Source organism: Macaca mulatta, chromosome 19 (genome assembly GCF_049350105.2).
Source record: "Macaca mulatta isolate MMU2019108-1 chromosome 19, T2T-MMU8v2.0, whole genome shotgun sequence".
Lineage (NCBI taxonomy): Eukaryota > Metazoa > Chordata > Mammalia > Primates > Cercopithecidae > Macaca > Macaca mulatta.
Window position 1 is genome coordinate 58,320,972 of NC_133424.1, and position 23,715 is coordinate 58,344,686.

The 23,715-nt window shown below is 58.6% G+C and overlaps 2 protein-coding genes across 43 annotated transcripts; both read right to left on the reverse strand.

Moving 5' to 3' along the window:
* Positions 1–758: 758 nt before the first annotated feature.
* Positions 759–14,660, reverse strand: DMPK (DM1 protein kinase). Of its 41 annotated transcripts, none has more exons than XM_077976526.1 (16): positions 12,577–13,457; positions 10,717–10,775; positions 10,158–10,249; positions 9,819–9,902; positions 9,644–9,739; positions 8,868–9,016; positions 8,490–8,583; positions 8,032–8,238; positions 7,686–7,949; positions 5,604–5,689; positions 3,624–3,735; positions 2,755–2,912; positions 2,563–2,660; positions 2,345–2,391; positions 1,966–2,051; positions 759–1,638 (listed from the first exon to the last, which is right to left on the reverse strand). In XM_077976526.1, the coding sequence occupies exons 1-16, from the start codon at positions 12,753–12,755 to the stop codon at positions 1,479–1,481; spliced, it is 1,971 nt and encodes a 656-aa protein (XP_077832652.1). In that variant the 5' UTR covers positions 12,756–13,457; the 3' UTR covers positions 759–1,478.
* DMWD (DM1 locus, WD repeat containing) lies at positions 14,099–22,846 on the reverse strand. 2 transcript variants are annotated; one of them, XM_028839492.2, is made up of 5 exons: positions 22,317–22,846; positions 20,908–21,090; positions 15,944–17,218; positions 15,011–15,085; positions 14,099–14,660 (listed from the first exon to the last, which is right to left on the reverse strand). In XM_028839492.2, the coding sequence occupies exons 1-5, from the start codon at positions 22,755–22,757 to the stop codon at positions 14,613–14,615; spliced, it is 2,022 nt and encodes a 673-aa protein (XP_028695325.1). In that variant the 5' UTR covers positions 22,758–22,846; the 3' UTR covers positions 14,099–14,612. The 2 variants fall into 2 exon arrangements, with proteins under 2 accessions (XP_028695325.1, XP_028695326.1); XM_028839493.2 differs by lacking the exon at positions 15,011–15,085.
* Between the last annotated feature and the right edge of the window lie 869 nt (positions 22,847–23,715).

Below are 23,715 nucleotides of genomic sequence, written 5' to 3' on the forward strand. Positions count from 1 at the left end.
CCGCTGTTCTCGATCTTCTCCCTGGCCGACTGCGCCCCACGCCGGGAAGGCGAGACCCGGGTCTCTGTCCCCGTGTGTGTGTCCGTTCCCCTCCCGTCTGTCTGTGATTCTCCCTTTGTTTTCCCTCCGCCTCTGGCCGCGCTTTCTGCCTCCCCCCCAGCGTGTGCTTCTGGCTCAGGGCCTCAGTTTCCCCATCGGGACAATGCAGAAGGTAACGGGCCGTCCAGGAGGGCTAAGGGCGCGAAGCCTCCGCCCCGAGACTGAGCTTCTGCACGCCTCCGTCTCCAGGGTCCTCTGCAGGCCCCCACATTCCCCATCTCGGCCTGCGCTCCGCCCCTCGGAATTCCCGGCTCCGCGGGGGGGCGGGTCTGGCCTGGAGGAGGGGCGGGGAACGGGCTAGAAAGTTTGCAGCAACTTTTCTCGAGCTTGCGTCCCCGGAGCGGATGCGCGTGGCGTGCGCAGGCGCAGTGGAAGGAGGATGGCCGCGCGCTGCCAGCCCATCCCCCCTCTTCTCGACGCTCAGTGGCACAGCTGGGCCACAGCTGGGCCGGGGCGGTGCCTCCGGGTGGCCCATTCGCCCTCCTATTGGCCGGACGCCAAGGCCCCGCCCCGTAGCTTTCCCTCCCCCAACCTTGATTCGTCCGCTTCGCATCCCGCTAGCTCCTCCCAGACCTTCGGCCGCCTCCACTCGCCTTCGGATTGGCCCGCTCCGCAACCTCCTGCCCACTACGCAAACCGCGGACTGCGGAGTCCAGAACTTTGGGCAGATGGAGGGCCTTTTATTCGCGAGGGTCGGGGGTGGGGTCCTAGGTGGGGACAGACAATAAATACCGAGGAATATCGGGGTCTCAGTGCATCCAAAACGTGGATTGGGGTGTTCGGGGTCCTGCAGCCTGTCAGCGAGTCGGAGGACGAGGTCAATAAATATCCAAACCGCCGAAGCAGTCAGAGCCGGCTCGGGCTCCGAGAGCAGCGCACGTGAGGAGGGGGGCGCGGGATCCCCGAATAAGCGGGTTTGGCAAAAGCAAATTTCCCGAGTAAGCGGGCAGAGGTCGCGCCAGACGCTCCCCAGAGAGCAGGGCGTCATGCACAAGGGAGGATTTGCAGTTTGCGAACCGACGGTAGGTGGGGGTGCGTGGAAAGTGGAACACGGACGACCCGGCTTGCTGCCTTCGCAGGCCTGTCGTTTGCCCATCCACGTCAGGGCCTCAGCCTGGCCGAAAGAAGTGGTCTGCGATCCCCCACCAGCAGCAGCAGCAGCAGCATTCCCGGCTACAAGGCCCCCTCGAGCCCCGTTCGCCGGCCGCGAACCCGGCCCCTCCCTCCCCAGCCGCTAGGGGGCGGGCCTGGATCACAGGACTGGAGCTGGGCGGAGACCCAAGCTCGGAGCGGTGTGAACTGGCAGGCGGTGGGCGCGGCTTCTTTGCCGTGCCCCGGGCGCTCAGTCTTTCAACGGGGCCCCGGAGTCGAAGACAGTTCTAGGGTTCAGGGAGCGCGAGCGGCTCCCGGGCGACGCCAGACTGCGGTGAGTTGGCCGGCGTGGACCACCAACCCAGCGCAGCCCAGGGCGGCGGCACGAGACAGAGCAACGGCGAACAGGAGCAGGGAAAGCGCCTCCGATAGGCCAGGCCTAGGGACCTGCGGGGAGAGGGCGAGGTTAACACCCGGCATGGGCCTCTGATTGGCTCCTGGGACTCGCCCCGCCTACGCCCATAGGTGGGCCCGCACGCCTCCCTGCTCCCCACCCCCGCCCCAACAGCCGGCAGCTGTTAGTCCACTCGCACGCCTCTAATCCCGTCTGAACTCGTCATTGGCTGCTTCTTAGCGGCCTGTGTTGATTGGCTCCCCGCGGATCCGCCCTCCCGCCGTGGGCCCAGCCCTGCAAATGCGCAGCTAAGCGGGTGGCACAGGGCGGGTGGAGCGAGGGGCGCGGCGGCGGAGGGGGGCGTGGGCAGCCGGACGTACCCTGGCAGGGAGCAGCAGGTGGCGGCGGTGCATGGGGCCTGGCCCCACCAGCGGGCACTGGCCCAGAGCCACGGCCGGGGGGCCATCTAGCTGGAGAGAGAAGGGACAGGTGACCCGATCGGAGCCCAGCCCAGCCCTCAGCAGTGGGGCGAGAGAGAGCGAGGGGAATCGAGGCCGGGGAGGTTATCTAGGGAGATCCCGGAGGGAATCTGGTGAGCCTTGAACGGAGGGAGATCTGGGGCTGAACGAAGGGCATCTGTCCTCCAAAGTTGCAAAGACGTAGGGTGAGCCCTGTATCTGGACGGGGAGACCAGGAGCCAGGGAGGGGATCTGTAGAGTGGGCAGCAGGTCTGAGGCAGGGGAAAGAGAGGGGTCTTACATGGGAAGGTGGATCCGTGGCCCGGGGACTGGGGACCCCCGTGACAGCTGGAAGGAGAAGAAAGAGGCATAGGGCGCGTGGAGGGGCGAAGGAGGGCGGTGGCGCGGCGTGCCCCAGCATGGGTCCCTTCCCTCCTCCAGGTGTCTATACGTGCCCCGCAGAGCAGACGGCCCACCTCCTCCCGGCCCTTCGGGGAAGGGGACACATGAGGGACTCGCCTGTGGCTCCCTCTGCCCGCAGCAACTCCATCCGCTCCTGCAACTGCCGTACGTGCGCCTCTAGGTCCCGGTTCCGAGCCTCTGCCTCGCGTAGTTGACTGTGGGGAGGTAAGGACAGTGAGTCCGTCCGAGTCGGACGAGAGGGGCTGCCAAGGGTTGCCATGGGCCCTGCGCCCCGGCCCCAACGCCGACCTGGCAAAGTTCTGGTTGGCCATGCGGATGGCCTCCATCTCCCGGCTCAGGCTCTGCCGGGTGAGCACCTCCTCCTCCAGGGCCTCCTGGAGCTCCCGCAGCGTCACCTCGGCCTCAGCCTCTGCCGCAGGGATAGCCGCTGGAACTGCCACTTCAGCCTGTGTATGGGGACCGGGCTTAAGGCTGCCTGTGGCTCCTGGAGGACTCAGAACTTGGGCACTGGTTCCAGGCTAGGGATCCTTGCTTGTCTCCTACTTCTCCGTCCCCTCAAAATTTCTGGAATCCCCACAGCTCCTGCAATGATCCAAGCCCCCTCCCTTCCCTACCTCCCTCAGCCCCTTCTCTGAGTCTGGTCCTCGAAATCCACACAGGGACCAGAGAGCTGGTCCTCAAACACGAACACAACCTATGTCCCTCTGCTGCTCAAAATCCCTCCAGCTCCCTAATGCCCTCACGACAAAAGGCCTTGCTGGGTTTTGTTGCCTGCTGGCCTCTCCAGCATTCTCAGGAACGGTTCAGCCAAACAGGAACAAATCAGGATATCAGGATTCCCACCTGCTCAAGGCCTTTGCCCTTGAGGCTCTCGCCTGACCACCTGGCACCTTTCTTTCCATGGCTGGCTTCTCCTTCAGGAGCGTTCAGCTCAAAGTTCAACTCCTCAGATCCCCACCAACGCACACAGCCTTACTTAATGCCCCACTGTAACTACAGAGACCGTGTCATGTCTGAAGTAACCTGGTCTGTCCGTGGTTTCTGTCTGCTTCTGTTCAGGAAGTCCCCAGAGGGCTCTACAGCACACGCCACCCGGGAAGCCCTCACCTTTTCTCTCCTGCTTGCCCCTGACGGACCCCCTCCCCTCCACAACTTACTGTTTCATCCCTTGGGGACACTGAGGACTCCAGGCTAGGCACTTGCACGTGTGGCTCAAGCAGCTGCTCGGCCTCCAGTTCCATGGGTGTGGGGCCCGGGACCTCACTGTCCCTGAGGAGAGGGGGTGGGCAGGGAGACGGAATGCGGATTCTCTGGTGGAGAACCAGAGCTCCTGGCCTGCAGGTAAGGGGCAGCTGCTTCCAAGACCTCCTGATTTGAGGAAGGGGAGCGACAGCGCGAAGAGAACAGTCTCAGGTGGGCCAGTGGCCCCTCCTCTGCTTAGGAAAAGCCCTGCCCCTCCCCTGGCCTTGGGCCCCTGGGAGCTGCTCTTTGTAAACCTTCTGCAGGGACTCGGGGTCCAGACCCCCATGTTCCAGGGTCAGCTCGTCTCCTCCCTTGACATGTGATCTCTGCAGACCCCTCTTCTTAGGGCCACAGGACAGGGAGGCCGGCCTGATGAAGGAGACTGCTTGGCTCTGGCCACCTCCACAGATGTGGTCCTAAGACTGGACATGAGACCCCACGATGGCGACTTGAGATCAGCACACCCCACTCAGCTGTGGGAAGGGGACAGCTCCTCCCTAGGGTACAAAGTGGCTGTCCCCACCAACCTAGCAGTCCCTCCTGTGGGAACATGGCTCAGGACCCAGCTATCTTGGGCATGCATCTGGGCTCCAATAGAGGATGGGTTCAATCCTGACCCACTGCTCAGGCCCCACAGCAGTTCAGAATTGAGTTAGAGTTCATTAACGGTAAGGTACAGTATTTGTAATGTTGTCCAGTAATAAAAGCTGATTAGAAAACCAACTGTTCTCTTAGACAAAGTAGCATGAAGAAGGGGAAAAAAAAAAACACAACAAAACACCTGTTCTCCAGTATTTAAACGTGTCTGTGCACGTGTGAGCCAGGGACCACTGCCGTCTGGTGAGCTCACAAGATACCGACTTCCTTTTCCTTATCTGTATTTTCTAATTTACTTGTGATAAGCAATGCATTATTTGTGTAATTAATACTTTTTTTTGAGACCAGGTCTCACTCTGTTGCCCAGGTTGGAATCTATCATGGCTCACTGAAGCCTCAAACTCTAGGCTCAAGTGATCGTCCTACTTCAGCTCCTGAATAGCTGGGACTGCAGGCACAGACCACCATGCCTGGCTAAATTTTTTCAATTTTTTTGTAGAGACAGGGTCTCATTATATTGCCCAGGCTGGTCTTGAACTCCTGGGCTCAAGCAATCCGTCCACCTCAGCTTCCCAAAGTACTGGGATTCCAAGCGTGAGCCACCATGCCCAGCCTGTAAATTAATACTTTTTTTTTTTTTTTTTTTGAGATGAAGTTTCACTTTTGTTACCCAGGCTGGAGTGCAATGGCACGATCTCAGCTCACCACAATCTCTGCCTCCCGCCCTTAGCCTCCTGAGTAGCTGGGATTACAGGCGTGCACCACCACGCCCAGCTAATTTTGTTTTTTAGTAGAGACAGGGTTTCTCCATGTTGGTCAGGCTGGTCTTGAACTCCCGACCTCAGGTGATCCACCCGCCTCGGCCTCCCAAAGTGCTGGGATTACAGGTGTGAGTCACCGCACCTGGCCTAAATTAATATTTTTAAATGGCCTTATTATTATGTGGGTGATTCAAAGAGTTTGCATTCTTTTACAATTAGATTATAAAAGTCTCAACTTCATATTTTCCAAGATTCTGAAGTCCTGTGACTCTGTGTACCACAGACGGTAAAGCTGATGGTTACGAGATTCTGGAAAGCCCAGTCTGTAACTCTGAGGTTTTAAAGTTCAATCTAACATTTCGAAGTACATGTATCTGACATTTTAAGGTCCTCCAACTCTGGCCTCTTAGGAGTCTTTGGTCCCAAAACAATAAGGTTCCAAGACTGATCCTGCAACTCTATTGGCTGCCAAGGAGCAGGACCCAGGAAGCTCCAGCAGCCTCGGGGCCTCTGGAGGTCATCCAGGGCAGTGCTTACCTGAGGGCCATGCAGGAGTAGGAGTAGCCCACAAAAGGCAGGTGGACCCCCAGTGGCGCACCTTCCCGAATGTCCGACAGCGTCTCCTGCACAAGACACACAGATGTGACCGGCAATCGTCAGGGTGGGCCCCTCACTGCTTTTTGATTTTGGCTTACATGTTCCCCACAAACCAGCCCCAACTCAGGGCTTATCTAAAGTGGCCCCTCCAGCTTTTTTTCTTTTTTCTTTTTTTCTTTTTTTTTTTTTTTTGACAAGGAGTCTTGCTCTGTTGCACAGGCTGGAGTGCAGTGGCGTGATCTCAGCTCACTGCAACCTCTGCCTCCTGGGTTCAGGCGATTCTCCTGCTTCAGCTTCCCAAGTAGCTGGGATTACAGGTGCCCTCCATCACACCTGGCTAATTTTTTATATTTTTAGGAGAGATGGGGTTTCACCATGTTGGCCAGGCTGGTCTTGAACTCCTGACCTCAAGTGATCTGCCCGCCTCGGCTGGTCTAGTCCCAAACTCTGGGCTCAAGCAGTCCTCCAACCTCAGCCTCCCAAAGTGCTGGGATTACAAATATAAGCCACTGTGCCCGGCCCACTTCTTTTTTTTTTTTAGATGGAATCTTGCTGTCTCCCAGTCTAGAGTATAGTGGCACGATCCCAGCCCACTGCAGACTCCGCCTCCCAGGTTCAAGCAATTTTCCTGCCTCAGCCTCCTGAGTAGCTGGGACAACAGGCACACACCACCAAGCCTGGCTAAATGTTGTATTTTTAGTAGACACAGGGTTTCACCATGTTGGCCAGGCTGGTCTTGAACTCCTGACCTCCAGTGACCTGTCTGCCTCAGCCTTCCAAAGTTCTGGGATTATAGGCGTGAACCATCTTGCCCAGCCTATTTTTTTTTTCTCTTTTTTTTGAGACAGAGTCTCACTCTGTCACTCAGACTGCAGTGCAGTGGCATGATCTTGGCTCACAGCAAACTCTGCCTCCCGGGTTCAAGCAATTCTCCTGCCTCAACTTCCCCAGTAGCTGGGATTACAGGCAACCACAACCACGCCCAGCGACTTTTCTTGTATTTTTAGTAGAGATGGGGTTTCACCATGTTGGCCAGGCTGGCCTCAAACTCTTGATCTCGTGATCCGCCCACCTCGGACTCCCAAAGTGCTGGAATTACAGGCATGTGCCACAGCGCCCGGCCGCAGCCCAGCCTATTTTTAAATTTCAATTTAATTTTATCTTATTTTTGAGACAGAGTCTCTCTCTGTTGCTCAGGCGGGAATACAGTGGCACAATCACAGCTCACTGCAGCCTTGACCTCCTGGGCTCAAGCGAGCCTCCCAGGTCGGCCTCCCTAGGAGCTGAGTATACAGGCATGCACCACCACACCCAGCCAATTTTTTAAACATTTTTGTAGAGATAGGGTCTCACCACATTGCCCAGGCTGGTCTTGAACTCCTGGGCTCAAACAATCCACTCGCTTCGGCCTCCCAAAGTACTGGGGTTACAGGCGTGAGCCACGGCGCCTGGCCCCACTATTTTTTCTTGTATCCTGTTGCTTCCCTTCAAGGGTACCTGCCACACTCTCCATAATTCTCTAATTCTCTAGACTGCAAGTGGATGAGGGCAGGGACCAGAGATGATCTGGTCAGTGCTGGATCCCCAGTATTGTCCAGCAAAAGGGCACCCAGAGCCAAGCAAGCATTCCACGACAGCTCGTTACACAGTGAAGAGAGCCAGCCTGAGGGAGGAGGAGTCCTCTCCTGCTTCTCATCTCTCGAAGTCTCAGCTCAGATAGCTCCCCACTCCAGGAAGCCCTCCAGGACCTTCCTTGCTGAGTCAGGAGCCCCCCACCCCCTGCACTCCATTGTCTCAGCCCTGATCATTCTGGGGCTTCACTGTCTGAAGACTGGTCTGTGTTTCCCCACTGGACTATAAGTCTAGGTCACTGCTGGGTCCTCAGCACTAGATGGGCTCACAGCAGGTGCTCTGGGGAATGAGTGGTTCAGGACCCCAGGAGGTAGGCACTGTCCTTACTCCAACTTTCTGGAGGGAGCATGGGGAGGTTCCCGCAGCTGAGCAGGGGCCGCAGGTACCTACCCCGCCCCCGCTCACCATGGCAGTGAGCCCGTCCTCCACCAAGTCGAAGTTGCATGTGTCGGTGGCACCTTCGAAATCCGGTGTAAAGGGGGGCATGCTGTCTCGGAGACCATCCCAGTCGAGGCCAAAGAAGAAGGGATGTGTCCGGAAGTCACCTGCTCCACCCCGGCCCAGCCGTGTCTCCGGGGGACACAGCAGACGCTGGATGAGGTCTTGAGCCTCCTCAGGGACCCCTTCATCTGCCAGCGGCAGAGAGAGGTGCTCCTGCTCAGAGGGAGAGGGAGAGGAGGCGATAGTTGGGGAGCGCCTACCTGGAGAGGCCAGGGCTCCCTGGGGCCATGCTCACCTTGTAGTGGACGATCTTGCCGTAGGTCTCCGCCGTGGAATCCGCGTAGAAGGGCGTCTGCCCGTAGAACATTTCATAGGCGAACACACCCAGCGCCCACCAGTCACACTCTGGCCCGTAGCTGCCTGTCCCAGGCCCACCGCCCACAGCCTGCAGGATCTCGGGGGACAGGTAGTCTGGGGTGCCCACAGCCACCAGTGACCGCACCTGGACCAAAAGGAGCAGAGCGAGGCTTGGGCCCACCCCTCTGGGCCCACCAGCTCTGGGCCCTCCTTCCAACCACTCCCCAAATGCTTAGCCTCTCCCTCTGCCTGGTCTAATGCTCTGCCACACAGATGCACACTTAGGCCTGGGTCACCTCCTCCTGCCCCCTCCAAATCCAGTCCTGCCCCCACACTCTGCACCTCCCATCCCTCATTAGCAGCCCGAGTTGCTCTGTGGCCAGGGCACTGGCTCACCGTTCCATCTGCCTGCAGCTTGAGACAGGAGCCGAAGTCAGCCAGGCGGATGTGGCCACAGCGGTCCAGCAGGATGTTGTCGGGTTTGATGTCCCTGCACCGAGGAAAGGAGAAGGGTGGGATAAGTGAACCTCCCTTCTGTGGTCCCACCAAGCTCTGCCCCTTTGGGCAGTGCCACCTCGGGCCCCACTTCCTTGGGTTCTGCCCCTGTAGGGATTCTACAGTTCTGGACCCTACTCCCAGGCACGCCCCAGTGGGCCCCAACCAAGGAGGTCCCTCTCTAGGCCCTGGCCTCTCTGGGCTCTGACCTTCCAAGAACCCTGCCAGGGAACAAGCTTGCTATCCCCTCGCCCTAGCCCTCAGCCATGCCACACACACCTGTGCACGTAGCCGAGCCGGTGCACCGAATCTATGGCCATGACAATCTCCGCCAGGTAGAAGCGCGCCATCTCAGCCGGAATCCGCTCCCCAAACTTGCTCAGCAGTGTCAGCAGGTCCCCACCCACGTAATACTCCATGACCAGGTACTGAGAAGGGGTTCGTCATGGGTGGCTGGTAGTCCCGAGGCCCTGATCCATCACGGATGGCCGGGACAACCACTGCCAGAGACACCCCATCCCTGGGCAGAGACCTGCAGCCCCAGCCCAGAGATAACCACAGAGATCTGCCGGGCCAAATCAGAGACACCTGCGGCCCCCGCCCCCCGCCCCTCGGAAAAAAACACAAACAAAAAACCTTTCCTGGAATGTCACTGGGCAGATTCACTCCCCCTGAGATGTTCTGGGAAAGAGAACTCATAGACCACTCAACACCCAGAGAATAGGTCCCAGACACTCCCTCCCTAGGCAGTGGCCCCGTTAGAATTTCTGAAGACCTATCCCATTCCAGGTAAGAGACCCCCCAACAGAGACTTCTTTATAGGAGTCCCCCAAAACACCCCAGAAAGGGGCAGTGAGGGACCCCATCCCCGTCCAAGATAAGGAAGGCCCCTCATCCACCTGACACACCCTCTTACTGCACACAGACTCTCCCACAGGCGTGGGGGACTTGTGGTGGGCAGCACCCCCAATCCTAGAGCTTCCTCTCCCCACCTCCTCATTCAGTGACAGCATGGGCTCTGTACCTCTTCCCAGTCACCCCAGCCCGGAGCTCACCAGGTAGTTCTCATCCTGGAAGGCGAAATGCAGCTGCGTGATCCACCGCCGGTCCCCATTCACCAACACGTCCCTCTCCTCACGGAAGCACGACACCTGCAGGGCACCCGGAGGAGCTGCAGCCGGAGAGAGGGCGCGGATCCTCAAAGCCCCCCACGCCCGCCGAGCCCCTCACCTCGCCCCTCTTCAGCATGTCCCACTTGTTCATGATCTTCATGGCGTACACCTGGCCCGTCTGCTTCATCTTCACCACCGCTACCTGAGGCCAAGAGAGGCAGACAAGGTGGAGACGCCGGGAAAACAGAAGGGCTCCCCGAGACCCAACTCCACCCCCTTCTGCACCCAGTCGTGGCCCCGCCCCACCTGCCGCACCACGCCCATTGGTCCCAAGCCCCGCCTCCAGCCCAGCCCTAGGTTCTAAGGCTTGGTCATTCATCAATTTCTAAGGCCCCACCCCAACCCTTATGCCCCACCCACCACAAGTCAAGTCGGGCTGCCGACCAGTTGAGCTTACCTCACTGAACGCCCCGCGTCCGATCACCTTCAGAATCTCGAAGTCGTCCCTGTGCAGTCGGACCTCCTTAAGCCTCACCACGATGGGCTCCGCTGGGGGCGTGGTGGGGGAAAAGAACCGAGGGTCACCAGAAAAGGCACTGGAGACAAGGGGAAAAACCCCACCTTCTGTCTCCCCTTCTCTCTGCCTCTCAGCTTCACCCTAGGACTGTCTGCTTCCCAAGAGCTTCCCCACATAAACACTGTGTAAGGTTCTGGGGACCCAAAACTGCCCTCCCATAGAGGCGAGATGCCTGGGAAGCCCTTTGCGGGACAGGGCATTGGACCAGAGGGCTCCAAGGGTGTGCAGGACGGTGAGGGTGGGGTAACAAAGTCTGCAGAAGGGCAGACCCTAAAGAACAAGGGGAGAAGGAAATAAGACCCAGTTCTTCCACCTTCCTGGGCTTCCAGTCCTCCACCCCGACTCCAGGTGACAGTTCAGGCGCAGCCAGGACCCCACCCCCTCGTTCTCATGTAGAATGTCCTGGGTAATGGCCCAGACGTGGGGTTGTATCCAGTACCTCTAGATTCAGATACAGGTGGTTCTTGAACCACACTTTGGGAAACCCTGGATCTGGGGCTGGGGGAAGGAACAGGACAGGGAGACAAAGCCGGCATGGTCACACACCCTAGACTCAAGTGCTCTGGTCCAGCCCATCTCTCAGTCCTCCAGGAGGAGGGCTTTAGTCCTACCCCTTATTTACAGACGACAATCAGGGCTCTCAGAAGTCAAGGTCCTATGACTAGGAATGTTAAACAGGGCAGCTTGGGTGGGGGACCGGCTGGGGTGGAGGCTTGGGGCTCAGGGACCATGGGGACAGGGAGGCCTGGACTCCCAGGGGTGGAAGAAGTGGAGGCAGGATGGAGAGAGGGATGGGTATGGGAGGGGAGGGAAGGAGAAGAGACAGTGGGTTCTAGAGGAGAGAGGGGTTTCGGGGGGTTCCGGGAGAGTGGGCCAGCAGGGACGAACCAGCCAGGGCTGAGGATGGGGGAGGGAGGAGAGAGCCAAGACATTGAGCCCTTTTAAGGCAGCAGGAACCCAGGCCCCCTCCCCCGCCCCAGGCCTGGCAGGGGAGGGGCCGCAAGATGCAGCTCGGGCCACAAAAGGAGTGCTCCTCCCTGGAGCGCCAGACCCCTACCCCGCCCGGTCTCAGTTTACCCTGCCAGCCCAACTTCATCCTCTGTTAAAGGGGGGCCAGGAGAGTCATTAGGGGCTGCGGGAGGTTGGGAGAAGGTTTTTCCAGAGGCTGAGTGGCCTGGCCCTTCTTGGCCTCCGCCTTCCCATCTGTGAAATGGGAGGAGGGAGAGGAACCAGACCTGGGTCACAAAGAGATGGACACAAGAGGAAGCAGGGGAAGGTGGAGAAACAGGAAACAAGTGTCACACAGTTTGTCACACACAGACCAAAGACCAAGTGCCAGTCGCTGAGGGCCAGGCACGTGAGGGCCAGAGGGGCAGGGTGCTGGGAGTGAAAGAAACCAGTGACCAGTGAGCCTGAGTCCTGGGCTTGGGGAGGAGATGGGCGGACAAGGCAGCTGGCAGAAGTGGAAGCATCCTCCTTCCAGCCCTGGCCCCAGGCCCTGGAAAGTCCTTGCAAGAAGGGGCTTTGTGGGGCAGCTGGAAGGTTGGAGGCCGTGGGCCAGGAGAACTAAAGGACGCAGGGAGCTGGGGTGGCGAGAATGGTGGCTGACCCACACGGCTCATAGGGACCGAGACTTTGGGGCTGGGGGTGGGGGTGGGTGCAGAACCTACAAAAGGAGGCACACCCAGAAGAACCCAAAGTTGTCCCTCCTGGATCACAGAGGAGGGGGCGCTGGTGGCGCCTGTCTGCAAAGCTGGTTCTCCCCCAGGGCCCGCGTGAGTCACCGCCCTCCCAGTGCCTGGGCACCTGTTGGGGCAGCTGGAGAGGCTGGCGCCGAACACCTGCCTGTCGGCTGCGCCCCTGGCAGCTGCCCCATGCTGGCCCTCCTGGCTTGCCCCGGGCTGCAGAAAACCAAGGGAGTGGGCCATAGAGCCCACTTTTGGGGAGAGGATCCTAGGAGAGGGAGCTCCCAGCATGACACTGGCCCTGTCCCTGAGGCAGGGTGCAGAGAGGCCATGGGAGGCTGTTGGCAGTGTAGCCTGCTGTGACTCCTAAGCCATGGCTCTGAGTCATAGCCACCCTGGCCTCTGCTGACCTTACTCTGCCCCTCCGGGGTGGTGGCATAGGACAGAGAAATGTTGTCCCAGGACTCAGGTCCACGCTCTGAGCCCCAGGATGGGAGGATCTTCCCATGCCCATCCTGCCATCCTGCCCCCGCAACAGCCAGGCCTCTGTGCCCAGACCTGTCTCCTGCCCCACCCCCACCCCATCTGCAGGAGCCCTGAGGGCAGGCACTCACCCCACTGCAAGAAGTCGGCCACGTACTTGTCCTGGGCCAGTTCGGAGGCACCCAGCTCCTGGTGGACGCCCAGGAGAAGGTCGAGCAGGGGCTCCAGCCCCAGGAAGCCGGGGTCCAACACCAGCTGCTGGAGCTGCCTCAGCCGCACCTCGGCTGACATGTTGGACAGGCAGCACCATGGCCCCTCCCCGGGCCGGGGGCTCGGGGTCCTCCTGTCACGGGGCCTGGCAGCCCCTGTCCAGACCCTGGAGCCCTGGCTGCATGTCTGCCTGTCCCTGACTGTCCCCTGGGCCTCTCTGGCCACTTCTCTCTGCTGCTGAGGCCTCCTCCCCTTCTCCCCACCCCTTGGTCCAGCCCCCCTCCCGCCTCCCAGCCTTAACCCCTCACAAGCCACCCCCCAAGCTCCCTCCTTCCAGGGCCCTTCAGAACCCTTCAGTGCTAGAGGGGATGGATGGAGAATCTCAGCTCTCACACTGTCACCCCAATAAAAAGGTAGAGCACAGAGGAAGCCACAGGTGTGATGGATTCCAAGAGGAACCTGCCCATTACTAAAATGGGGCCAGTCGAGGCTGAGTGACCCAGTAGCAACCACCCCCTTGCTCCTGACAAGCTCCAGAGCTAGGCGCTGGGCGCTGGGGGCTGGGCGCTGGGGGCTGGGGGCTGAGGGCTGGGTAGGAGAAAGGGGCTGAGGCCTGGGAAGGGGTGGGAGGCCAGGGCAGCTTCTTGGGTGACTCAGAGATGGATTCCGACTCGGACAGTTAAATTTAGCCCTCAGGCTCTCTGCTTTACACTTTTTTTTTTTTCCAGGAGGTGGGGAAGGGGTGGTGAGGAGAGGACCAGGAGGGGGCACCCTCAGAGCCTGAACAGGGGTGACCTGCTGCCCAAAGCCTGGGGGAGGCAAGTGGTGGAGCCAAGCCCTCCCCAGGCAAAGGAGACCCCAAAATAGCTCCTTGGCCCCTGGCCGGGAAGCCACATTCCTGCCCAGGCTGGGATTAGAAACAGAAACATTTCGGGGGGTGGAGGGTGGCGCGGGAAGACACTCCCTGCGGCTCCGAGAGCCAGGAGGGATCTGAGCTCTTCTTTCCAGTATGGACCGTTCTCCAGAGTGGAAGTCGGGGCCTCCAGCTGGCCTGGGGTGCCTGGGCCTTGAGAGGGCCAGGCCTGAGAAACGAGGCAAGGACCAAGGAGTCCCAGCTGGGCAGGGCTTGGGAAATGAGGTTCTGGGCAGTTTTGAGAATTTTAAAAACACCCAATGAGGACTTTGATGAGGGGCCCTGGCAGCGGGCAGGATGCTCTTCTCCCCGAGAGGGCCCTGCTCCAGTCACTGGTGTGGGTCACCAGCCGTGTGACTCGCAGATCCGTTCCCTCCCTGGGCTCCGGCTTTTCCTGCTATGAAAAGGGGTGGGAGGCGCTGGGCCAGGAGCAGGCCTGCACTCCTCCTCTGGGGAAAGCGGACTGCCTGGAACCGCAGAGCACACACACAGGTCCTCTACACCACCTCCTCCGAAGGGGACAGAGCCGCTGAGAAAACAGGGAACTTTAGTATAAATAAGAGGTCCTGGGGGACAGGGAGGAACCTGAGGGGCTTCCATAATTTAACACTCTTCAAAAGCACAGACAATAGCAAGGGCAGCTGGGGTGGGGGCCGGGTGAGGGCTGGACCACCCCCAGCCCTGCCCACTCAACTAAGGGGCACACTGCAGACCTGGGGCTCTTGTGGTGGGGGCGGGGAGTCTCTCCCCAGGAGTGACCAGTCACATGCTGGGGACAGGGATGAGGGTAACACTGATGTTTCAGAGGAAGAGGTCATTGTACTTGGCAGTGGGTGGGGGACAAGGCTGAGGCCACAAGGGCCATTACATTCCCCCAGTGTCTGGGCCAGTCTGGGGGGGCCCCCAAATTTTGTGCAGGCTGGGGGACCGGCGCAGTCCATCTGTCATAGTTAGTCTTGTTAATACGTTGATCCATGAGGTCAGCAGGGAGGGTTATGGCTAGGAGGCTGGGGGCATGGGGTAGGGGCCCCGATATCCATGGCTTCACACCACTGTGCCGCTCGGGGAGTTGCCTGGTTGGGAGGAGATGCCCTGGGGAAGATGAGAGGGAGAAATGGGAGGGGTTAGAGACCACCTGGACTTCAGCCAGTGTCAAGGGGAGGGAGCCAGCCCAGAGTCCCCAAAGCTGCTGCCACCCTGGCCTTGCCCTTGGGTCCACCCCAGAGCCCCCAGAGGCCGCTGCTCTAGGTTGGGAATTTGCATCTTAGCTAGCTTCCTGTCCTGGCAGTCGGCACTTTCACTCAATAATCAAAGTCCTCGGCAGATCCTGAGTGAGATGATGGGGTAAGGGTAGGGGTGTGAGGGGAGGGGGAAACTGGGGCTCCCTTCTAACTTGGGAGGGACTCTGAGGTGCTGGGGAAAGAACTCAGGGACAGTCCTACCTCTACCACTGACTTGCTGGGTGACCTGGGCCAACTTCCTTCCCCTGTCTGGGCCTCGGTCTCCTCGTCTGTGAACTAGGGAGACAGAGGGGTCTCTTTTAGGACTCAACCAGACTCCCCAAATCCCACCACTCTTGCCTCTGAGGCACTCAGACTGTACTCTCAAGTTCTAGGGACTCAGGACTCTACAATACCAAAACCGAGGATCTGAGGAACCAAGCCACAGCCTCCAGGACCCTGGGCAGCTGAGTCCAAGCCCTAAGGAGCGGAGACACCCAAGACAAGCTCCGGACTGACAAGATGCCAGGCCTGCTTTTGCCTACTGTGACCTTTCCAACACCATAGCCCACCCAGGAGGCAAACGCATCCCCCCTCTGCCCATTCTACAGGCTCTAAGACTTAGGTGATAAGTTGGAGGTTAGAGAGAGCAGTGACTTGTCCGGGATCACACAGGGAATGGGACTGGAACCCAGGCCTGGGATTCCCAGACTGTGCCTTCAGCAGGAGGCTCAGATCCTGAGTCCAGAACCAGCCTGGCAGCCATGCCCACAGGCTTGAGCTCGCCCCTAGAGTTTTGGCCTGAAGTACTCAAAAAAGTTTCACCATTTAAAAAACAGATGTTCAATAGAAACAGATTTTGGTTCGAGTGACAGGCAGTAAGACTTGGCCATGCGGGGCCCATCTGCTGCCCTTCAGACGGCCAGCCTTGGACGCCCCGTCTCCCAGCTGGCTCTCACACCCACCCCTCTCTCTGCTGCCTGCCACCTGGGAATCTGAGAGGTCTTGTTCTGAGACACTAAGATTTCCATGGCTTCCCCTCACCCCACGAAGCCAGAGGCTGTGACAGCAACAAAGCCCTCTCTCTGCCAATGACTGCTTCTTCCCACCAAGGGTCCTGCCAGGTCCCCGGCAGGCTGGCATGGAGCCACTCACCGCCTTGCCCGGCCGGGCCCAGGTGCAGATGAGGCCCTCCTGGCAGGCAGTGATGATGCAGTCCTCCAGAAACAGGAGGACTGTGAGCCGCTCCTGCGCGATCTTCTTGCACACGAGGGGCTCCAGCAGGGGCACCTCATGGATGCGTGGGCACAGTGCGGTGCCCAGCACCTTGGCGGGGTCCAGGCGGCTGCGGGGAATAGGGCCGCTGGGCTTCTCCCCACTGCCGCCGCCACCGCTGCCACCCCGGCTGATGTTGCCCAGGCTGTGGTAGCGCTTGTGCTCCTTCTCGGCCCCCCGGTCCCGCCGCTCCTGCAATGTGAGCGTGGCGAAGCGGCCGATGCTGAATGGTGTGCCAGGCTCTGCTGCCACGCCCGGGCCGCCTGCCTTGCCCCCGCCCGCCGGGTGCGGGAGGCTGTTGGAGCGGGACAGCGAGCGAGGCAGTGGGCCCGGGCCAGGCTCGCCACCCCTCGAGCTGCTGGCGGCCGGTGGCGTGGTGCCAGGAGTGCCAGGGAGGGTGCGCGTGCGGGCCAGGGGCGGGTGCGGGTAGAGCACATCTTCAGTGAGGTCCCACAGACAGAACTGCGTGTCCTGGCCCGCCGAGCCAAAGCGGTAAGTGATGGAGCCAGCCTTGGGCAGTGGAGAGAGCGGGGCACCCCCGGCCGAGCCTGTGCCCGCAGCCTCGGGCTCCTCCTCCTCCTCCTCGCCACTCCGCTCCCCGTCAGCACCGGCTGCTGTCGCCGCCTCCTCTGCCCGTGTGGTGTAGGGGTCGAAGGCCACAGCGTTGACCCAGGACTTGTGGCCGTGGCCTCGAGCCACCACGCGGCCCTCAGTGAAGGACCACACGGTGACCAGGTCATCTTCACCACCCGTCACCACGTAACGGCCGTCGGGGCTCCAGCACACACACAGCAGGCCCCCAAAGTAGCTCTTCATGAGCCCGCGCAGGAGCATGGAGTCGAAATGGAAGACGCGCAGGCAGCCATCCTGGCTCACACAGGCCAGGTGCCGGCCATCAGGCGAGAAGGCGAACTCGTTGAGGGGCCCCTCGCCCACCGCCCACTTGGCCAGTGGGTTGCGGGGCGCCTTGCTCTTGGCCGCATAGACAGAGAAGCCCTCGCCCTGCTTCAGCAGGCTGTACTGGGGTGGGGCCGAGGCGCACGGGTGGCTGACGTTGTATAGGTACAGGTGGCCACTGGCGTGTGATGCCAGGAACAGGCTCTCCGACTCAGGCAGCCACTTCAGATACGTCACCTTGGTCTTGTCGATCAGCCGCTGCCAGGGGAGACAGGGTGGGGTTGGGAGAAGGCAGTAAAACTCAGGCAGACCTTCTCCCCAACCTGAAGTCCCCAAGGCCATTGGACACGGCCCCGCCCACACAGCAGATGCCACACCAGGCCCAGGTCCTCCTCGACGAGAAGCTCCCAAACTGGGGAAGACAGATGGATACTGGGTCATGAAGACATGGGGGAACAGGGGCTGCTCCAAGGAGCCTCAATGTGTCATCTTTGGTGAGGGGACAGTCCTGCTTGCCATAGAATTGTCCTGTATCTCAGGGTCCTCAACCTCTGGGCCATGGAACAGTAGTGGTCTGTGGCCTGTTAGGAACCGGGCCATGCAGCAGAAGGTGAGCGGTGAGCAAGCAGGCATTACAGCCTGAGCCCGGCCTCCTACTGGAGCAGCGCACCATTTGATCCTCATAGGAGCGCAAACCCCACCATGAACTGCGCATGCGAGGGAGCTAGGTGTGCGCTCCTTACTAGAATCTAACACCTGATGATCAGAGGTGGAACGGTTTCATCCCAAAACCATCCCCCCAGCAGTTCGTGGAAAGACTGTCTTCCCTAAGCCGGTCCCTGGTGCCAAAAAGGTTGGGGACCTCTGCTCTATCTACCTAACCCTCCCCCAATCTTTACTATGTCAGGCTTTAAGCAGGAAATTTCTTCACAGAAAGCCAGCTCCCCAAAGGAAGGGATCTTTGTTTGGTTCGCTGTTCTTTAAAGCAGTGCACACAGGAGGCGGCCTGAAGGTAATTCCTGGACAAATGAGTGACAACCCGCCATCCTGCTAGGTGCTTAAGACAAAAAACCTCAGCACCTGCCCTTTTCCTCACATCCAATCCTTCCACAAATCCTGTGGGCTCAACCTTCAAAATACACCCCGAATCGGCCGGCACGGTGGCTCACGCCTGTACTTCCAGCACTTTGGGAGGGCAAGGCGGGCGGATCACAAAGTCAGGAGTTCCAGACCAGCCTAGCCAATATGGTGAAACCCTATCTCTACTAAAAATACAAAAATTAGCCAGGCATGGTGGTGGGCGCCTGTAGTTCCAGCTACTCAGGAGGCTGAGGCAGGAGAATTGCTTGAACCCGGGAGGCGCAGGTTGCAGTGAGCGGAGACCATGCCACTGTACTCCAGCCTAGGCAACAGAGCGAGACTCCATCTCAAAAGAAAAAGAAAAACTACACCCAGAATCTGACCTCCTCTCACCATCCCATCCAGCCACCCCAAGCCTGCAATGTTGTGTGACTGGCCTCAGGCTCCACTGCCTGGGCCTGTCTGTCCTCTGCAGCAGCCACAGCAATGCTCTGTTAAGTATCAGTCAGCACCTCGCACTGTCCTGCTCTGAACGCTTAGCAGCCTCTCTCAAGCAGGGTTCCAGAGCCCAGGGCCCTAATGCCCTCAGGCAGTCAGCATATGCAACTAAGGAGCTGCTCTCCCAGGATGAGAGGCCTCCCATCCTTGGGAGAACTGAGCAAATAATCACTCCAGTCACTTCTGCCTTCCAGGGCTCAGCTGAGCCCCGATGAGAAAGGCTCCTCCACAGGTTTCCAACTAAGAGTAAGGCAAAGTCTCTCCACCGCCTTCCAGACTCCCCATGAGCCGGCCCCTCTGTTATTTCCTGGAACTCATCTACCATCCTCTCTCCCTCAGTAACTGCTCTGGCCACACGACTTCTGTGCTATCCTGCATTTGTCCTAGCTGGTCCCACTACTCAGAATGTCCTTCTTGGCTGGGTGTGGTGGCCCAGCCCTATAATCCCAGCACTTTGGGAGGCCAAGGCAGGAGAATCGCTTGAGCCCAGGAGTTCGAGACCAGTCTGGGCAACACAAAGAGATCCCATCTCTATGAAAAATACAAGCCAATTGTGGTGGTGCTTGCCTGTAGTCCCCGCTACTCAGGAGGCTGACATGGGAGGATTGCTTGAGCCTGGGAGGCAGAGGTTGCAGTGAACCAAGATCGTATCACTGCACTTCAGCATGGACGACAGAGTGAGACCCTATCTTGAAAGGAAAAAAAAAAAAAAAAAAAGATGCCCTTCCCCAGGCAACTCTTCTCACCTGCCTCCTTCAGGTCTTTATTTCAATATCACCTCTTAGTGAGGGCTTTCCTGACCACCCTATTAGACTCTTCAAGCTTCCCTCAGCTCCTTCCCCACTGTTTCTTCTAAACAGGCCTTAATCACCTGCTGACACATGAAGACTTAACTTGATTAACTGTCCATCTCCCCAGCTAGACTGAAAGCTCCAAAAGGGCAGGGCCTCCTGTCCAGGGCCCTGAGATGTGATATCCCTACTGCTGGGAACGGTGCCTGGCACAGAACGGATGCTCAAAAACTATTTGTGAATGGATGAGCTAATGAATTTTTAATCCACTCACTATTCCGTTCACTCCCTTCAGCCATTCACTCATTCTGAGAATATTTATGGAACACCTCCTCTGGACCAGAGAGAATGAGACAGAAGCCAAGAGCAGTCCCTGCCCGCGGATAAGGTCGTTTACTGGTATCTCCTCGTAGGCCAAGTTGGCCCAGGACTGAGCAATCTCCATGTATGATTCTACAACAGCGGTTCTGCAAGGTAGGAACTGGAATCCCATTTTGCAGAGAAGGAGAAGTGAGGCTCAGAGAATGGTCACCTTCCCAAAGTCACACGGTGAGTAAGTGGTGCAGCAGGGTTTTGAATCCAAAGCCTCCAAAGCCCAGAACTCAAAGAGCAAGGGTATCAACTAAGTCCCAACTTATTTACTAGCCTCAATTCTCTAATCTGCAAAATGGGCAGCACACTTCTGCATCCACTGGTTGATGAAAACTCAAGGAGTGGCCAGGCGCGGTGGCTCACGCCTGTAATTCCAGCACTTTCGGAGGGCGAGGCAGGTGGATCACGAGGTCAGGTGTTTGAGACCAGTCTGGCTAACATGATGAAACCCAGTCTCTACCAAAAATACAAAAATTAGCGAGGTATGATGGTGGGCACCTATAATTCCAGCTACTCAGGAGGCTGAGGCAGGGGAATTGCTTGAACTGGGGAGGCAGAGGTTGCAGTGAGCAGAGATTGTACCAATGTGCTCCAGCCTGGGTGACAGAGCAAGATTCTGCCTCAAAAAGGAAAAAAAATTAAAAACAATAAAAATTACAATTACAATTAAAAAAAAAAAAACCGGGTATGGTGGCTCACGCCTGTAACAACAGCACTTTGGGAGGCCGAGGCAGGCGGATCACGAGGTCAGGAGACTGAGACCATCCTGGCTAACACGGTGAAACCCCGTCTCTATTAAAAATACAAAAAATTAGCTGGCCGTGGTGGTGGGCGCCTGTAGTCCCAGCTACTTGGGAGGCTGAGGCAGGAGAATGGCATGAACCCAGGAGGCGGAGCTTGCAGTGAGCGGAGATCACGCCACTGCACTCCAGCCTGGGCGACAGAGTGAGACTCCGTCTCAAAAAAATAAATAAAATAAATAAATAAATAAAAAAAACTCAAGGAGTAAAGTATTCAGCACAGGGGTAACACAGCATAGGGCCTGGGTACAGTGCAGCTGTCATTAGCTGCTGTCACCCCATTCTCATCTCTCCCTGGTCCTGCCCCTCTCAGGCCTACACTGGTCCCCAGGCAGCTGAAACCTAATGGCATATAGTGGGTAGGTGAGAAGGCAGAGCAGTTGGGGGTTCTGGGGGCTGCAATCACCTCCTCATTGAACAGCTTGCTGGTGTCCTTTTTGATGAGATCGAGGTACTGCACCTGACCCGCTGAGAAGCCCACCAGCAGGGAGATGGTCTCGGTGGCAGCAGTGAACTGGTTGAAATCGTGGCAGGTGGGCTGGGTGCCCTTGTAGATCCGCTTGTCAATTGGCTTGTTGAGGTCAATGGACTTGAGGGGTGGGAGAAAAGGAGTTAATGGTGTATGCCACTGAGGGGAAGGAAAAGGATGTTGAGGTTGGGGGAAACCACTAAGAGGAAGCAGGGTTAGAACCCAGAGGGAAGTGGGGAGGTGAGTAGGTGGATTGGGAAAGAGGGGGCAACCACAGACGGGAAGGGGACCTAAATCACAGATGGAGTAGCAAAAAAGATAGTAAGGATCCCCCTTGACCACAGTGCCTCCCCCAAGTTGGGTCACCCCTAATTCAGAAACACCCTTGTCCACAACTTCAGGGTTCTGGGGCCACACAGTTCCTGAGCTCCGATTCCTTTTAGCCCCACCACTCCACCCTATAACCTCAGCAACTCCCTTAGGACCTAGTACCACACTATTCCAAGACCCCCAAACCTCAAGGTCACCCAAATTCCCAGGACTCTAAAGCCTAACATCCTAGTATTCGCTTCACTTTGGAATCCCTAAACCGCCACAGTTCAGGGACCCATCAAAACTCATAGTCTCCCACATTTTAGGCCCATTTACTACCTCAGGGCTCTGAGGATCCTCATCATTTCTGGGGCCACCATAAGTTTCCCAAGGTTCTCACCACACCGCTTTAGAGATGCCCTGAATCACACTTGCAGATTCGCCTGCCAGAGCCTCTCATCCCCTTGAGAGCTCCCATCAGATTCCAGACGCTTATCTCCTCCAGGACCCTCATGACCTCCAGACCCCAATTTTCTCTAGGATCCCATTCAGCTTCTGGATCCCCTATTACCTTCAAGGCCTCCATCACTTCTAGACTTCTCCACATTCCTGGGCTCAATCTCAAGCCCCTCTCCAACACCTCCAGGATGCAATACTGGGTTCTCCATCACCTCTGAGCTTGCATCACCTCATGATTCCCCATTACCTGCAGAATACCTGCCACCCCAGAACCCGGGGGATCCCACCTCATCTCAGATACCCCATCATGTCCAATACTCGCCATCCCAGAACCCCTACGCATAACGGGGGTAAAGGGGATTTCCCCCATCACCTCAAAGATGCCTGCCCAGCACCCCGCGGGCCTCCCATCGCATTTCAGAATCTTGTACTCCCTCCAATGCTGTTGCCCCAGGACGTCCATCACATTTAGGATGCCTATCTCAGGGCCCTATATCAATTCAGGCACCCTCCTATCAGTTCTCTGGAACGTCCATCCTTTCAGCACCCAGGGCCCCACGATGCAGGCCGCTCACCCGTTGGCTCCCACGGCGGCAGCAGCCTGGGTAGAAATAGAGCTCACGGCCCAAGTTGAAACAGACGCGGTCTCCCCCCGAGCCCAGCCCCGCGGGCGTGGCGGGCGGCTCCCCGGCCCCGGCGCTGTCGGGCTCCCCGAGGCGCACGAGGCTGAGGCGCACGGCGGGCAGCGCGGGCCCAGGCCCGGGGCCTGCGGGCGGCGGGGACGACGCAGGGCCTGCAGCGCCAGGACCGGAGGCAGAGGCAGGGCCGGGCGGGGGCTGCGGCGGCTGGGGCGGCACCGGGGTCTGGGCGGAAGCCGGACCCGACCTGCGAGCGGCGCCGTCGCCCGGGAGCAGCTTGTAGAAACCCTCGCGCGTGCGGAACTGGGACTTAATCTCCGCGCAGTCCCCCATGGCGGCGCCGGGGCCCGAGCCGCCCTCCGCGCCGCCCGCCGCCATCTTGGGCGCCCCCCGGGCCCCGCCGCTGCCGGACTGCCGCCCGCAGCCGGGCCCCCTGCCGGAAGCCGCGGGCCCGCACCGGAAAAGGTGGAGTCGTCGCCCCGGCAACGCCTCTTCGATTGGCACCCAGGTCCGGAGGCGGGACGAACCCCCACGGTCGCTCGGGTAACGGTGCTGGGACTGTGGGCGGGGCGAGAAGGTGGGCGCGGTCTTTGTGCCTGTGACCGACTTGTGGTTGACTGCGGGGGCGGAGCCCGCAATGGAAAGAGGCGTGGCCAGTTAGAAAGCTCAAGTCCTTAGCAACCGCGCCCTGGGAACCGTTTGCCTAGCAACGGAGGGACCCCCCCACCAAAGAAGCCCTCATCCATAGTCCAGCCTTCCCATGAAGTCACAGCCGACCCCAAGTGACCCTGGTCTCTCCTTAGACGCCCAACATACACTCCCCTGACCGCCAATGTTTCCCACTGACATATTCAAATCCCTGAATGACCACAGCATCTGCTACCATTCTTCCCCACCCTTGGTGACCCGCCAAATCCCTGTGTCCCCACACAACTCAAAGGACTTCCTCTGACCCACTATTGATTAATGCTAACCCCAAACATCCTTCATATTTTCCACCAACCTCCAATGTATATTTCCATGACTTTCTTATTTTCTTTCTTTTTTTTTTTTTTTGGAGACGGAGTCTCGCTCTGTCGCCCAGGCTGGAGTGCAGTGGCCGGATCTCAGCTCACTGCAAGCTCTGCCTCCCCGGTCTACGCCATTCTCCTGCCTCAGCTTCCCGAGTAGCTGGGACTACAGGCGCCCGCCACCTCGCCCGGCTAGTTTTTTTTTTGTATTTTTTAGTAGAGACGGGGTTTCACTGTGTTAGCCAGGATGGTCTCGATCTCCTGACCTCGTGATCCGCCCGTCTCGGCCTCCCAAAGTGCTGGGATTACAGGCTTGAGCCACCGCG

Coding starts and splice junctions, on each gene's coding strand:
- DMPK (XM_077976523.1), bottom strand. CDS start 12,736: ATGTCAGCCGAGGTGCGGCTGAGGCAGCTCCAGCAGCTGGTGTTGGAC. Junction 2,052..2,344: donor CCACGGATCCACCTTCCCAT/GTAAGACCCCTC, acceptor CTCTCCAGCTAG/ATGGCCCCCCGGCCGTGGCT. Junction 1,639..1,965: donor ACCTGCTGCTCCCTGCCAGG/GTACGTCCGGCT, acceptor CTCTCCCCGCAG/GTCCCTAGGCCTGGCCTATC.
- DMWD (XM_028839492.2), bottom strand. CDS start 22,757: ATGGCGGCGGGCGGCGCGGAGGGCGGCTCGGGCCCCGGCGCCGCCATG. Junction 21,091..22,316: donor GCCGCCGTGGGAGCCAACGG/GTGAGCGGCCTG, acceptor CCACCCCTCAAG/TCCATTGACCTCAACAAGCC. Junction 14,661..15,010: donor CCAGCAAGTCAGTGGTAGAG/GTAGGACTGTCC, acceptor CATCTTCCCCAG/GGCATCTCCTCCCAACCAGG.